We start from the raw sequence: 15,815 nt of genomic DNA, 5'->3' as shown, positions 1-15,815 counted from the left end.
CCATCCATTTGGTCCCTTGAACCCTGGCAGTGAGATATAATAGTGTTTGAGTTGAAGCAGAGGATTACATTACAGTTACGGGTTGATCAGGCTAGGATATTAGTCAAGCTTGGGGGCTATTTGCTGAGGATATCAGCAAGGGAATCACGATTGTTGGTGTGAGAGAATGCTGAGAAGGCAGCTTGAAAGAGAATGTAGCTGTAAAATGATGGATAATCTAAATCACACAGGTCAAGGTCAAATTGGACTCCTTTCACTTGTGGCAAGGCAGGCCTCAACCTCATGACTACCTGCTTCATTGGATGAGGCCCTTGGCCTTCGATGTGCCGAACTGTATTGTTCATTTTAGGGAGAATGAAAAATCCTCTGAAAGGTTAGGTGTTAAGTTCCTTGATGGGCATTTGGTCAGAAATGAATGGAATGTTTCAGCATTCTGTGCTAAGCTGCTTCTAAATCAAGGCTCTATTTGAAGTTTCACCAAGGAATTCTCAGGTCAAAGTTTGGCCCAGCCAGGCAAACTGCAGAAGCCTTCTGACCTAGAAATTCCATCAGACTGTTTCCAGAATTCTGCTTTTATTTCAGATTTTCGGCATCTGTAGTTTTGTCTTAAATTTTAAGGCTTGTCAGCATGTTTATTTTCAGAGCTGCAGGTTCTTGAGCAGAAGCAAGAAATCCTAGCTTTCTCCAACCCCAGAGTTTTGAGGATTGTTAAAATTAAATCAGTTAAATCTCATCTGGTCGAGTCCTTTCAGCATCACTGAATATCTGAGACTACTTATACTATTGTCTGTATACTGTTGGATCTGAATTATCGCTTGGCTTGCAAAATGTATTCTCCCCCTTTTTTTGTAATATGTGTTTAAAAATACCTGTTCTGAGTGAGAGGCTACAAAGGATGGGTGTATCTCCTGGATGACTGACTACCTGACAGGTAGATCCCAATTTGTGTGGCTGTGTAGTTGTCATTCTGAGACGGTGGTGAGTGGCATTGGCATTGTTCACTCTGTTCACACCGTACACCTCAGTACAGATATGAGCCTTATCACTGGCAGAAGTTCTCTGATGACTCTGCGGTGATTAGGTGTATCAGAGATGGGCGGGAGTTGGAATACAGTGGACTGGTGGACAAGTTTGTGGAGGGGTGCGGGAGGAATCACCTGCTCTTGAATTTGACCAAAACCAGGGAGAAGGTGATTGATCTTATGAGGAAGAGGGCTGTGATGAGTCCTGTATACATTCTGGGGCAAGTAGTTGCGGTGGTGGTGGAGTACAAATACTTGGGTGTTTACCTCGACAACAGACTTGACTGGAAAACTAATACCAAGGCTGTTTATGAGAAGGGAATGAGCAGACTCCACTTTCAAAGGATACAGATCTTTCAATGTGTGCAGCAGGATGATGGTGATGTTTTGCCAGTCTGTTGTAGTGGGTGCAGCCGTCTTTGTGGCTTTATGTTGGAAAGGCAGCATTGGCACTAGGGATGCAAAAAAGACTAAATAAACTCATCAAAATGGCTGGATCCATCCTTCGCTACAACCCAGTCTCTTTTGAGTTGGTGGTGGAGAGGAGGTCGTTAAACAAACTGTTATCTATTGACAATCTGGCACATCCTCTCCATGACCTGTGACCACCATGACCACCCATCTCATGTGGATAGGGTGGTGAAGAAAGCTTTTGGTATGCCGGCCTTTATAAATCAGAGCATTGAGTATAGGAGCTGGAATGTAATGTTAAAATTATACAAGGCATTGATGAGGCCGAATTTGGAGTATTGTGTACAGTTCTGGTCACCGAATTATAGGAAAGATGTCAACAAAGTAGAGAGAGTATAGAAAAGATTTACTAGAATGTTACCTGGGTTTCAGCACCTAAGTTACAGGGTAAGGCTGAACAAGTTAGGTCTTTATTCTTTGGAGCGTAGAAGGTTCAGGGGGGACTTGATAGAGGTATTTAAAATTATGAGGGTGATAGAAAGAGAAAACGTGGATAGGCTTTTTTCATTGAGAGTAAGGGAGATTCAAACAAGAGGACATGAGTTGAGAGTTAGGGGGCAAAAGTTTAAGGGTAACATGAGGGGGAATTTCTTTACTTAGAGAGTGGTATCTGTGTGGAACGAGCTTCCAGTAGAAATGGTAGAGGCAGGTTCAGTATTTAAAGTAAAATTGGATATGTATATGGACAGGAAAGGAATGGAGGGTTATGGGCTGAGTGCAGGTCAGTGGGACTAGGTGAGAGTAAGTGTTCGGTATTGACTAGAAGGGCCGAGATGGCCTGTTTCCGTGCTGTAATTGTTATATGGTTATTGAATAAGCAGTCTCATTCAGCACCACTGTTGCACGGATCGTTACAGCAACACTTTCCTACCAAATGCAATAAGCATATACAACAGTTCATCTCTGTGCGACAGGAGAACACGCATCATAGTCTCTGTTTTAATATTTTGTACATTATTATTGCACTGTATTGCACATTGTGTATATTATTATTTTGTACTTTATTATTTGTTTTGAAATGTTGCTGCTGTAACAAAATAATTTCCCACTCAGGATCAATAAAGTAGTTATTGTTATTATTATTAATTCTCCCCAATAATCATTATGTTAATTTCTGTAAACACATTTTATTTTTGTTTGTAAATGTGGATAGTATGAGTCAGGGTTGTCCAACTGCAGTCTGTAAACCGTGTAATTCTCCCAATGAAGATGGTGGTGGGTAACTCAATGAGAACTTCTACAGTTACAGATTTATAATGGGTTCAAGAAGTGAAGTTTTGGAATAGTGATCCAACTTTGAGCATCATCACAAAAATTAATTTAATTGGCGTTTTAATGGGTGTATTCATGCATATTTTTTTCAGCAATGAAGCATGCATCCAAATTAACTCAATCAATTTGTGTGATACTTGGATTAAAGTATGCACAAAACTTAATTGAAAATGTTTAAGTTCTCCACTTTGTAATTCTGTAGCTATCAAAAGTAAAGCCCATAAAGCTTACATTGGCTTGTACGCACAGTTACTGCACAGCAGCCTGATGAACATGTGCATGCATGTTCAGTTATACAGGGTTCCTGAAGTTTCCATCTGCTTGAGTGGCCTGCAAAGTATCTGAAAATTGAAAATTATAAAAATAACATCTGGTTATGAGAAGGCAATGATATTATTTATGAAATACTCTTAATTTGATGAAAATGCAGAATTGAGGAAAATTGATTAGTACTTTACATGATTAACAATTATTTAATGATCGTTTCAAAAACTTGTTCATCCATTTGTGCATCTTTTGTAATGTGAGTTTTGTTTATTGATTTCTTTTTGATAAAGCAAGCCGATTATTCTGCAATGCACATCAGGATTTTTCTTCAAGTAAATAGTCACCTAGATTACATAAAAATTGCATAATATAATATTTGACCAAAGTGATCAATGACAATTGCTAACTGTAAAATGCCCAAGATATTTTTAACTTGTGAAAGTGTATTAGCTGTCTCCATTTAATAAGTAAGTGATTTTGTTACTTCAAGTGTAGTTCTGATTCTGCAATACTCGTGTCCTTGTGATTTATTAAGTCACTTTGTGTTAAGGGAGGAACTTCAAATGGTAATACTAAGTCTGCAGTATGGTTCTGTAATGTACATAAGGTGCTACTAAACACAAGATGTGGATATGGTAGATTGTCAGAGTCATTTTCCCCAGAGTAGAAATGGCAAATATAAATGAGAGCGACTTAAGGCAAGAGGGGAAAGTTTAAAGAAGGCGAGGCAATTTCTCTTTTTTTGAAACAGAGTGAGACACGTCTGGAGCCAGACTGTCAGGGGAAATACGGTAGTGGAAGCAGATACAACAGCAACATTTAAGAGGCTGTTAAACAAGCAGAGACAGTTGATGGAGGGATATAGACAGTGTTCAAGCAGATGGGGTTAGTTTAAATTGACATCTTTGTTGCCATACTTTTGGATAAAGGGCATGTTTTTTTGCTGTACTGTTGTGCTTTTCTTTTTAGTGTAACTGAACAAGCTAGTGCCTCATGCAAACATGCCAACTTATTTAAATGGAAATTACATAATGATGTGGAATATCACTTAACTGAGTTCGAAAACTAGCCACTATTTAGTTTAGTTTACCACTGTTTTGTAAGCAATGTGATATTAATAAACACGAGAAATTCAGCAGATGCTGGAAATCCAAAGCAACACACAAAACGTTGGAGAAACTCAGCAGGTTCGGCAGCATCTATGGGAATGAATAAGCAGTCAACAATTTGTGCTGAATCCCTTAATATTTAGTGGAAATGTAGTCTGTTCAATGCCCAGAAAACAGGAAATATTTAAGTTGAATTTCAGTGAAACAATATACCTACAGGCATGAAATCATCAAAATATTTAAGACCATAGGACATAGGAGCAGAGTTAGGCCTTTTGGCCCATCGAGTCTGCTTAGTCATTCAATCATGTTTGATGCCGAGGCCAATCAATAATCTATCAATCTCTGCCTTAAGTTCACCCAGTGACCTGGCCTCCACAGCTGGCTGTGGTAACAAATTCCACAAATTCACCCTCTGGCTAAAGAAATTTCTCCTCATCTCTGGTTTAAATTAATGCCTTTCTATCCTAAGGCTGTGCCCTCTTGCCCTAGACTCCCCCACCATGGGAAAACTCCTTTCCACATCTACTCTGTCTAGGCCTTTCAACATTTGAAAAGTTTCAATGAGATTCCCCCCCCCCCCACCCAATCCTTCTGAACAGGTCCACAGCCGCAAATGTTCCTCATATGATAACCCTTTCATTCCCAGAATCATTCTTATGAACCTTCTCTGAAATGTCTCCAATGCCAGCACATCCTTTCTATGATAAGGAGCCCAAAACTGTTTACGGTACTCGAGGTGAGGCCTAACCAGTACCTGATAAAGCCTCAGCATCACATCCCTGCTCTTGTATTCTAGACCTCTTGAAATGAATGCTAACATTGCTATTGCCTTCCTCACCACCATCTCTACCTGCAAATTAACCTTTAGGGGTGTCCTGCACAAGGACTCCAAGTCCCTTAGCATCACGGATTTTTGAATTTTCTCCCCATTTAGAAAATAGTTTACACATTTATTTCTTCTATCAAAGTATTTTCCAACATTGTATTTCACTTGACACTTTCTTGCCCATTCTCCTAATCTGTTTAAGTCCTTCTGCATCCTACTTGTTTCCTCAACACTACCTGCCCCACCTCCAATATTCATATCATCTGCAAACTTGGAAACAAGTCCATCTATTCCATCACCTAAATCATTGATATACAGCATAAAAAGAATCAGTTTCAACACCAAACCCTGTGGGACTCTACTAGTCACCAGAAAAGAATCCTTTTATTTGCACTCACTGCCTCTTACCAATGAGCCAATGCTGTAACCTTGTTAGTAACTTTCCTGTAATACCATGGACTCTAAATTGGTAAGCAGCCTCATGTGGCACCTTGTCAAAGGCCTTCTGAAAATCCAAGTATACAACATCTACCACATCCCCTTTATCTATCCTACTTGTAATCTCCTCAATGAATTCCAACAGGTTCGTCAGGCAAGATTTTCCCTTAAGGAAACCATGCTGACTTTGTCCTATCTTGTTCTGCGTCACCATTAAAGATTCGCTTAGGTGGTTTTGGCAATAATCCAGCTACTGATATTACTGGAATGAATGTTTTATGAATGTTTTGCCAATTAGTTGCCATAATGTCATTGACCTTGGATTCTTATAGTTTAATTTCTACTGTTATCTTCAGGCAGCAACGGGGGGGAGGGGTGTGTTCATGTAAGAGGGAAAGATGAGGATGGGAAGGAAGTGATCCTTGGATTTTGAGAGTAGTAATGAATTTAGTCAAGAAGAAAAAGTGGAATTATTTAATACTTTGGAAGCTACATTCAGAGCCCTTGAGGGTTATAAAGAAGCCAGAAAAGATTTCAAGTAGGAATGAAGAAAGATGGGAGGGGCTATGAAAATTCCTTGGCAAGGAGGATTAAAGAGAATTCCAAGGCATTATATATATATATTTATGTACACGTACATATGTGCGTGCGCCTGGAGTAAGTGGATAGGACCACTCATGGATAAATGGGGGAAAATTTGCTTGTATGTGGAGGATGTAGGTGAGGTCCATAATGAGTACTTTACATCAGTATTTGCCAAGGACTAGGGCTTGTGGATTGGGGGGTATCAGTGCTGAGCAATTTGAAATGTTAGGGAATTTTGAGGTAAAGGAGAAGGCAGTGTTGAATCAATTAAAGAGCATTAAGGTGGATAAGTCCCCAAGGCTGGATGGGATGCATCTAAGACAGACAGACATACTTTATTGATCCCGAGGGAAATTGGGTTTCGTTACAGCCGCACCAACCAAGAATAGTGAAGAAATATAGCAATATAAACCATAAATACTTAAGTAATTTAATCATGCCAAGTGGAAATAAGTCCAGGACCAGCCTATTGGCACAGGGTGTCTGACACTCCGAGGGAGGGGTTGTAAAGTTTGATGGCCACAGGTAGGAATGACTTCCTATGATGCTCAGTGTTACATCTCGGTGGAATGAGTCTCTGGCTGAATGTACTCCTGTGCCTAACCAGTACATTATGGAGTGGATGGGAGTCATTGTCCAAGATGGCATGCAACTTGGACAGCATCCTCTTTTCAGACACCACCGTCAGAGAATCCAGTTCCACCCCCACATCACTGGCCTTACGAATGAGTTTGTTGACTCTGTTGGTGTCTGCTACCCTCAGCCTGCTGAGGCAATTGAGGTTATTGAGAGAGGCAAGAGAAGAGATTGCTGGGGCTTTAACCAATATCTTTGTGTCCTCTCTAGCCACAGGTGACTGGAATGTGCTGCCTGGGGTGGTGGCAGATGCTAATACAGTTGGGATTTTTAAGACAAGTTTAGACAGGCCCATGAATGTGAAGAAAATGGAAGGAAATGGTCACTGTGTATGCAGAAGAGATTAGTTCAGCTGGCCATTTATTACTAATTTATTTGTTTCAGTACAACATTGTGGATGGTGGGCCATTTCCTGTGCTATACTGTTCAATGTGCTATTGTTATTCACCAAGAATTGGTAATAATAGCACTTTTATTAGCTGCATCTGCTGTGTAGGTAAGTATTCTGAATCAACTTATTCATTTTAAATGACACAAGTTCTTCTGAAAGCTATTATTATTGGACTGCTCACAGCAGTAATCACTAGGTTTGTAAGCAGGGTGGGCTGTGTACTGAGGTAGTCGATTATGCCTGCCTCTGTGTTACAGATGACCAATATCACATCTCTCTGGATTGGCATATTGCACTTTCACATACCCCCTTGCAATATTTGCTGGGCAGTGATCATCTGGTTGCACTCTGAAAGTTAATTCTCACCCCCCCCCCCCCATCTTCCCACTACCTATAACCATTCTACCAGTTAACGCCTTGAAGCCACAAAGATAGACTTGCAATGAAAGAACATTAAGAGAAGTTTAATGGATAGGATATTTTCTCAGCAACTCAGATTTCTGCATTCTCAGCATGAAATAGCAGATTATGATCTGTCTCTCGGCTGTTAGGATAAATATGCTTCCAAATCTAGCTGCCTATTTAAAATCAGCAAGTGCAACACCACTCAAACCTGAACAAGTGTCTGATGTGTTATATGAATCTCAAGACAAAATAACCCTGCCCTTTCTCTCCATGACCACAGTTTTTACACAGTTGACCAGGCCTTCCTCCCATGTCATTCCATGAAATTGGCTGCAAGGGCGTAAGGTCCTGCTTCCATCTTTCCTTATCCTGTTGCAGTCAGACAGCCACCTGGAATTTCATCTCTTCCAATGCCCACTCTTTTACCTTTGGTGATTCACAAGAACCTGTCCTTTACCTTTTCTTGTTTCGCATTTATGATACACACAGCAATTGATCACACAGTATATACTGTGAACATTGGAAAATCCCATTATAGCCTCGATCTTGGATCTTCCCACCCAAGGGAAGTCCTAGATCTAAATCTTAACTTCAACCGAAACACACTTTCACCAGATGGATTGCAGGAGTTAAAGAAGGCTGTTCACCAAGATTTTCTCAATGCAATTTATGGATGGGCAAGAAGAAACAATGGAGTCTTTCTGACTAGCTCCTCTCTTGTCCGGCAATGGAAATATTCTCAGCTAATTGTAGGGAAGACTGATACCATTGTCCTCAATCCTCATTATTAGCTCCACCCCTTGCTCATTCTCCCTGATATCTGTCTGAAACTGGACCAGATTCTGCACATATTGGCTGCCACAATTGACCCAAAAGGATTTGGAATGAAATGTCCACATCATTACTAACATCATCTACTTCCACCTCTCTCTGAGTTTGTCTTTGCCTCATCTTATCTGCGGCAAGCCTCTTACTTCTTTATCGTTCCAGATCGATCTGGAATATCCTTATAGAACAACCATTTAAACCAGGAATTAGCCTGGATAACCACCTTCAGACTGTCTCCAAAGCTAATTGATCCTTTTTAGCTAAGGCTGTCAAAACAGCGCCCAGTGCACCAGATATGGCCTCACCAACAGCATCTAAAATTGCAATGAAAATTCTCTTTCTGAACTCCAAACCTTTGGAATAAAGACCCAGTTTGATGTTTGCTGACTTAATTACTACAGCATCTGTGTTTTGACATTTTGCAGCTTACATGGAAGAACACCTGGTTCACTCAATATTTCATTCATTTGCTTTCTTGTTCCATGTATATAATAATCAGCCAAATTACATTTTTTGTGGCTTGATTTGAGTTTATTTTTGTTAACATTCTGGTGAAGCGCTCTGAGATGTTTTGCTGTATTAAGGAATTAACGCACGGTAATAAGTTGTGACCCTGAGAGTCATAAGTAAATCTTCCATTTAAAGAGTTTGACTTTTCACCCTTCACTAAATTCCAGTGCAGATTGGATTCGAGCAAGTCTTAAGCTCAGTCATCAGACCAATGTGCTTATCCATTTCCAAAGAGCAGCAAATGCTGGAAATCTGAAATTTAAAAAAAATATGCTGGAAATATTCAGCAGGTCAGACAGATATGTCAAATCAATAGTATAACAATTTGGAAAAGTAATTAGATGGGTTGTAAATTGAAGAAGACAAAAGGTATGGAGAAAAGAGAGTATTTTGCAATTCTACAGGTCATTGTGAAAAGACTCCTGGAATGTTGTGTGCAGTTCTGGCTGCCCAGCTATAGGAAGAATATCATCAATTTACAAAGGGTACAGAACAGATTCACAAGGATGTTACTGAGACTGAAGTCTAAGACTATGATAAATTTCTATAGATGTGTGGCAGAGAGTATATTGACTGTCTGCATCACAGCCAGGTGTGGAAACATCAATGCCCTTGAATGGAAAATCCTACAGAAAGTAGTGCATGCGGGCCCAACCCATCATATATAAAGCCATCCCCACCAATGAGCACATCTACACAAAACATTATCACAGGAAAGCTGCATCCATCAAGATGGACCCCCACCACCCAGGTCACACTGTCTTCTCACTGCTGCAAACAGAAAGAATAGACAGGAGCTTCAGGATTCACACCACCAGGTTCAGAAACAGCTATTGCCCCTCAACCATCAGGCTCTTGAACCGGGGGTTGGGGGGGGGGGGGTTAACATCACTCAACTTCACTTCATCATTAAAATGATTCCATAGCCTGTGGCCTATCACTTTCAAGGACTCTTCATCTCATGTTCAGATACACTTGAGCGCAAAGAATACCTATTAGTGAATAAGGATCTGTAGTGTTTTGTGTCTTTGATAATAAATTTACATTGAACTGAGCAGAAATGGCCAAGATCCAAAGTATTATTAAACACAACCTTGTATATTCTTCTTTATCACTCTTTGAGTTGGCTTTGAATCAATTAAAGATAGATATCAGTCGTGACTTTCCTCAGAGAGGATATGTTTGCACCGTTTTCTGTTGGTATCATTTAGTACAATATTAATGCTGGTTTGCAAATCAACAAAATATCCATTTAGAAAATGAGAATTCTTGATCCCTGTTTTGATAAAGATTAAAGCCTCCGAGGCTGTAAGAGAAGTGATTTATCCAGGCATGCCCAAAACATTCCCTGAAACAGGACAGTTCAAGTTCCAGCACAGCCAGGAGCCAAGCAATGTAAACAATTTCTGCCTGGCCGGCACTCAAACCACAGCTATGATGTGAGCGCTGCAGTTGCTGTGTAAATTCATCAAGTGATCTATTTGCTCTGCTCAGGAAAAATCCCATTCCCTCCCTCCCATGTGCAGTTGCCACCTGACTTTTGGATTCCAACACTGAGAGAGGGAGGAGGTGTGAGGTGTTTTCAAATTGCTAGCATCTGCAGTTCTTTATTGAATTTTGTTTGGCTCAGTACATAGAATTAGTCAGGTTTCTGGAGGTAAATTCTCATGTTAAGATGGCACTACCAAACGTGTCTGACAGCTTGCTGATAGTTAATAAACTAAGAAATCCGACTTTAAAAAAATCACTAAAAATAACATTCTCTGGGGTCGATTGTGTTAAATTATTGTATCAAACAGTGAAGGGGCTAGTGATGGCGAGGCGAGTTAGAGAGATTTTGTGCTGCAGCATCGTTGCAGATGGAGTTCTGATGCCTGTACAGCTGACCTGGGAGAGAGGGTGGTTTGCTCTGGGTATCGAAAGGAAAGGACAGGGCCTGGATAGAAGAGGTTCAGTGCCCGTGTAACTGTACTTGGTGCGAGGTTGGGTCACTCTGGCACCAAGCTGATGTGAAGAGCTTGAGAGTGACTTCAAGTTGCGCAAGTAAATCTAGGCCCAGAGCAAGTCGCTGGGCAGTGTGGTCTAGGCCCGGAGCCTTTCACTGCAGCCAGGTCCTAATGTGTGGTGAACTACATATACCTGTCTGGACACGCCCCCTGCTGACTGCTCCTGTGGCCCCTCCCACTGACCATGGCTCCTCCCACAGACCCCGGTATAAAGGCGATTGGGGCCTGAGCCCGGCCTTCAGTCTCCAGGATGTAGTATGGTGGTCAACTACTGCTTGTCCTTTCTTCCAGTCAATAAAAGCCACTATCTCACCTTCAAGTCTCAGAGAGAGTTATTGATGGTGCATCATAGTGCGACGTACAATATGCTTTTTAGACATTTTAAACACTGGCCCGGATCAGAGGTGAGAGCCAATTTCACTTGCTCACTCCTCTCTCCAGCACATCATAGCCTTTCGCTATTCGGCTGTTTGGTCAATCTAAACACCAGCCAAGATAGATTGAAAGACAAGGTGTCATTCGGGATGAGAGCTGATTTTGTTTGTTCTCAATGAAGATCATCTCCATGATACCAAGGCTATGAAGACTGCCTTGTCTGCTTGCTCCATGCTGCTAATAATATGATGAGCAAGTTTTGGGGCTACTCCGGACTGCTCCAGGGTTTGGATCAGAGGACTCAGTTTTGGTTTGTGTTTGTATTGACTTGTTTTATTTCTTTCTTTTGCAATCAAGTATTGCTCTTTTTATTTTTATTCTTTCTTTGTTTAATTGGGTTCTTTTGGGTTTCTTGCTTTGTGGCTAACCATGAGCAAGAAATCTCAAGTTTTTTTTTCCTCCTCTCCTGCGCAGGACACATCCACCAAAAACAAGCGACATGTTTGGTGTCGAATCTCGCCGTAAAAGTGCGCGTTTGTGTAAGTTACAGACTAGAAAAACTTAAAACAACGGACAGCTGTTGGCTCTCACGCAGGAGAACTTAAAACAAAAAAAAACCAAATACTGGAGCGTACGGCAGCAACCGACGGGGTTCACGGACAGATTGACCCGGCTGACAACCAACATTGAAAAACTGCCTTGTTAAATGTAAAAAAAAATCTCAAGTTTGTATAATTTATACAGTCTTTGACAATAAATGTACTTGAATCTTAAGCTTAAAGTAGGAATAGGATATGTAGACTTGAATTTGACAGCAAGTTAGAGATAGTAGCCTTCCTTGAATAATTACCAAATGACTTTGTGCCGATGTCAAGCCTTACCCAATACCTGACTGAGCATGTATTTACATTACGAGTGCCATGTGCTTTCAAATCTTTTACTGTAAATCTAGTTATTCACATATGTAATTTAGATTCATTTAGGAGCTATTAATAAAACCAAGCAAAATGATATTGTTTTTACAGGATCTCTTCTGATAGAAGTGATTTGTGTTATTCAAATGAATGACAAAAGATTGGATGTGGACTGATGCTTATTTCTTTTTTTTATTCTTATTGCAGTCTGTTCAGGAATTGAAAACAAGCTCACAATGCTGTCAAATGCGCAAGACCATTACAACAACCTTCGTCGGACTTACAACGCTTGTGAGGTAGTGATGGGAAATCTGGAAATAACATTCCTGCAGCCGTATCATGACGTGTCCTTCCTTGAAGTAAGAGTCCTCATTTATGATTTTCGCTTTCAAGGTTGAGAGCAGCCATTTATTTCAGCAGTTTGTTTCATGGAATTATCCTTGTCCATGTATAATTTATTCTTCCTATTTTCACCGACACTCTGACTAGCTGGGTCACCCTGCCACTCCTGTCTATCTATCTTGGTCACCCCCACATCTCAGTCATTCCCGCCACCTATCCTCTGTACACCCACTCAGCTCTCTTTTCCTACTACCCCACTTCCCTCCCATCGCTCCCACTCTTTGTTTGCCACCTGATCTACCAAGTTGTGCAGCATTTTTTGGTAGATTAGGTGGTTTCAAATTGCTAGCATCTACAGTCTTTTGTATTTCAGTTGCAGGTGAATTCTCATGCTTATTATTGTATAAATACTTTCATTCAATGTTTTAATCAATTCTCAAACATTAAAGAAGGGAAATGCTAACAATTATATAATCCAGTTTGCAATTTCATGATGTTTCACAACCTACGAGGTAACTATGGTAGTTTGAGGCATTCGGTTTGAATGCTAGGGTATGCACTACTAAGGTAACACTTTTGGAACTCATGAATGAATAATCTGCTTTTAAATTTTTTTTTAAATTAATCACATCTATATAGATCTACAACTAAAATTATTTCTTTTATTTCATTACAAAATAAACAATATAAATCAGCAATTTTAGAGCATAAATAAGTCATCCCAACTATGTGCCTCTTGATTGATTTTTCACCTTTCAGTGAGATGGACGGGCTTGGTGCTATGATAGCAGCTTCTCAATATCAGGCTGAATGTTATTCAGGAGTCTCAGGTCCCCACATTCAGTCATTTGCAGTCTGTTTCATTGCTTTGAAAGAAGTTGGGAGACTGCACGGAAACTGAGCTTCACGGTTGGAAAGGAGTGTGCTGACTTTTTCACAGCAAAGGGCAGCGTTCAGAGATTTCTTCCAGAAGACAAAAGTCTTTATGGTTGTTTTTCTGGATTTTTTTTTGTTTTCTTTGAACCTTGGGATGACACCTGCATTCCTTATCTGGATGATACACTGGTTTTCAGTAAGACCTTCGACGACCGTGTGAATAACGTACAAACAGTGCTGCAAAGCCTCAGAGAGTACAGCATCAAACTCAAGCCAAGTAAGTGTGACCTATTCAAGCGTGAGGTCCGCTATTTGGGCAGAAGGGTTTCTGCAGAGGGCAGTAGAGTTGATCCAGCCGACTTTGAAGCTGTTAGAGCACTAAAAGACATCAGACCTCAGACTATGGGCCTACTCAGAAAAATGCTTGGTTTGCTCACCTACTACAGGCAGTACATCAAAGACTTTTCACGGAAAGCCAGCTGTCTGTGTGAGCTCCTGAAACCAGATCCGGCTGAAGTTCCTGACAACCGAAAATCACAAACCAGGGTAAAGAAAGCGAGCCATGTTGTACACTCAAACAAGCCGATCATGTGGACAGACCAGCACCAACAGGTACTTGAACAGCTGATTGACTGTCTGCTCCATCCACCAGTGTTAGGTTTCCCTGATTTCACTCAGCCATTCATTGTACACACGGATGCATCACACCAAGGCTTGGGAGCAGTACTGTATCAGAAACAAGACGGCAAGATTAGAATTATTGCTCATGGCTCTTGCACATTGACGGCAGCGATGGTGTTAGGCGGCAGTTCCTCTGAACATTCTCTCATCACTGACTCTACATCCAGCGGCATTCTCGACAAAGCATCGGCATCACTGTTCACTTTTCCCGGTCTGTACTTGATGGTAAAGTGGAAATCACCAACTCTGCAACCCACCTGGAAGTGGTCACTTTCAGTTCTGCAGTTGACAGGATGTAGGTGAGCGGGCTGTTATCACTATGTACAGTGAAGGTTGGGGCATAGTACAGATAATCGTGGAACTTGTCAGTGATCGCCCACTTTAAAGCCAGGAATTCTAGCTTGCCTGCATGGAGGTGATAGTTCCTTTCATCTGCCATCATTGTGCGAGAGCCATAAGCAATAACTTATATCACTTTGGATACTGTCAGGAGGGGTAACCTTACAGAGGAAAGTCACAGTGGTCAGGTCTCTGGCATAGGGTCTGCCTCTGTGACCCAAAAGGGAAGGGGAGGGGGGAAGAATGGGCACACCATGGTGATAGGGAACTCGTTAGTTTGGGGAACAGACAGGAGGTTCTGTGGGCGAGAACGAGATTCCCGGATGGTATGGTGCCTCCCGGGTGCCAGGGCCTGGGATATCTCGGATCAAGTTGTCGGCATTCTCGTGAGAGGGGGCATCCAGGAGTCATGGTCAATGTGGGTACCAATGACATGGGTAGGATGAGAGACAAGATTCTGAACAGGGAGTAGGTGCTAAGTTAAAGGGCCAGACCACCAGGGTTAGAATTGATGGGTTTGTTGCAAAGTTTGCAGAGTATATGAGGATAGTTGGTGGGATAGGCAGTTTTGAGGCAGTAGAGAGGCTACAGGAGGACTTAGAGTAGAAAAATGGGCAAAGAAGTGGCAGATGGAATACAGTGTGAAAAAGTGTATGGTCATGCACTTTGGTAGAAGAAACAAAAGAGTTGACTATTTTCTAAACGGAGAGAAAATATAAAAATAGGCGGTGCAAAGGGACTTTGAAATCCTTGTGCAGGACTTCCCTAAAGGTTAATTTGCAGGTTGAGTCTGAAGTGAAGAAGGCAAATGCAATATTACCATTTATTTCAAGATGGCTAGCATATAAAAGCAAGGATGTAATGTTGAGTTTAATAAAGCACTGGTGAGGCCTCACCTGGACTATTATGAGCCTTATTTTAGAAAGGATTTGCTGAAAGTGGAGACGATTCAAAGGAGGCTCACGAAAATGTTTCCAGGAAATGGCTTGTCATATGAAGAACGTTTGATGACTTTGGGCCTGTATTCACTAGAATTCAGAAGAATAAGGGATGACCTCATTGAATCCTCTTGAATGGTGAAAAGCCTTGATAGAGTGACTGTGGAGAGGATGTTTCCAATGGTGGAAGTGTCTAAGACCAGCGGGTGTAACCTCAGAATAGAAGGGCATGCTGTTAGAATGGAGATGAAGAGGAATTATTTTTTAGCCAAAAAGTGGTGAATCTGGAATTCATTGCTACAGGCAGCTGTGGAGGCCAGGTGCTTATTTAAGGCAGAGGTTGATAGATTCTTGATTGGTTAGGGCATGAAGGGATACGGCAGGAGATTGGTCTGAGAGGAGAATTGGATCAGCCATGATAAAATGGTGGAGCAGAGTCGATGGGTCAAAGAACGTAATACTGCTCCTATTTCTTAAGGTCTTATCATCTTAAAATCATTTTGTAGCAAGATCAGTTCTTCATCCACCATTCATGTCAATTCTTCATTACGATGTTCTAGAATGGATTTCTTACCCAATCT

At 41.2% G+C, this 15,815-nt stretch overlaps 1 protein-coding gene across 3 annotated transcripts in view; it reads left to right on the top strand.

Annotated features, from left to right (window-relative positions):
- egfra (epidermal growth factor receptor a (erythroblastic leukemia viral (v-erb-b) oncogene homolog, avian)) overlaps window positions 1-15,815 on the top strand; it is a 265,426-nt gene that overhangs the window by 152,634 nt on the left and 96,977 nt on the right. For 2 of the 3 annotated variants that reach the window (XM_059972378.1, XM_059972377.1), the window contains exon 2: window positions 12,266-12,417. In XM_059972378.1, the coding sequence (XP_059828361.1) occupies window positions 12,266-12,417 (152 nt within the window). Of the gene's footprint in view, window positions 1-11,674; window positions 11,853-12,265; window positions 12,418-15,815 lie in introns of those variants that run through there. The other variant, XM_059972379.1, reaches the window with a different exon arrangement.

The sequence above is a fragment of the Hypanus sabinus genome, chromosome 6 (assembly GCF_030144855.1).
Source record: "Hypanus sabinus isolate sHypSab1 chromosome 6, sHypSab1.hap1, whole genome shotgun sequence".
NCBI classification, from domain to species: domain Eukaryota; kingdom Metazoa; phylum Chordata; class Chondrichthyes; order Myliobatiformes; family Dasyatidae; genus Hypanus; species Hypanus sabinus.
The sequence above is the reverse complement of the archived record's forward strand: the minus strand, read 5'-3'. Positions and strand labels throughout refer to the sequence as shown.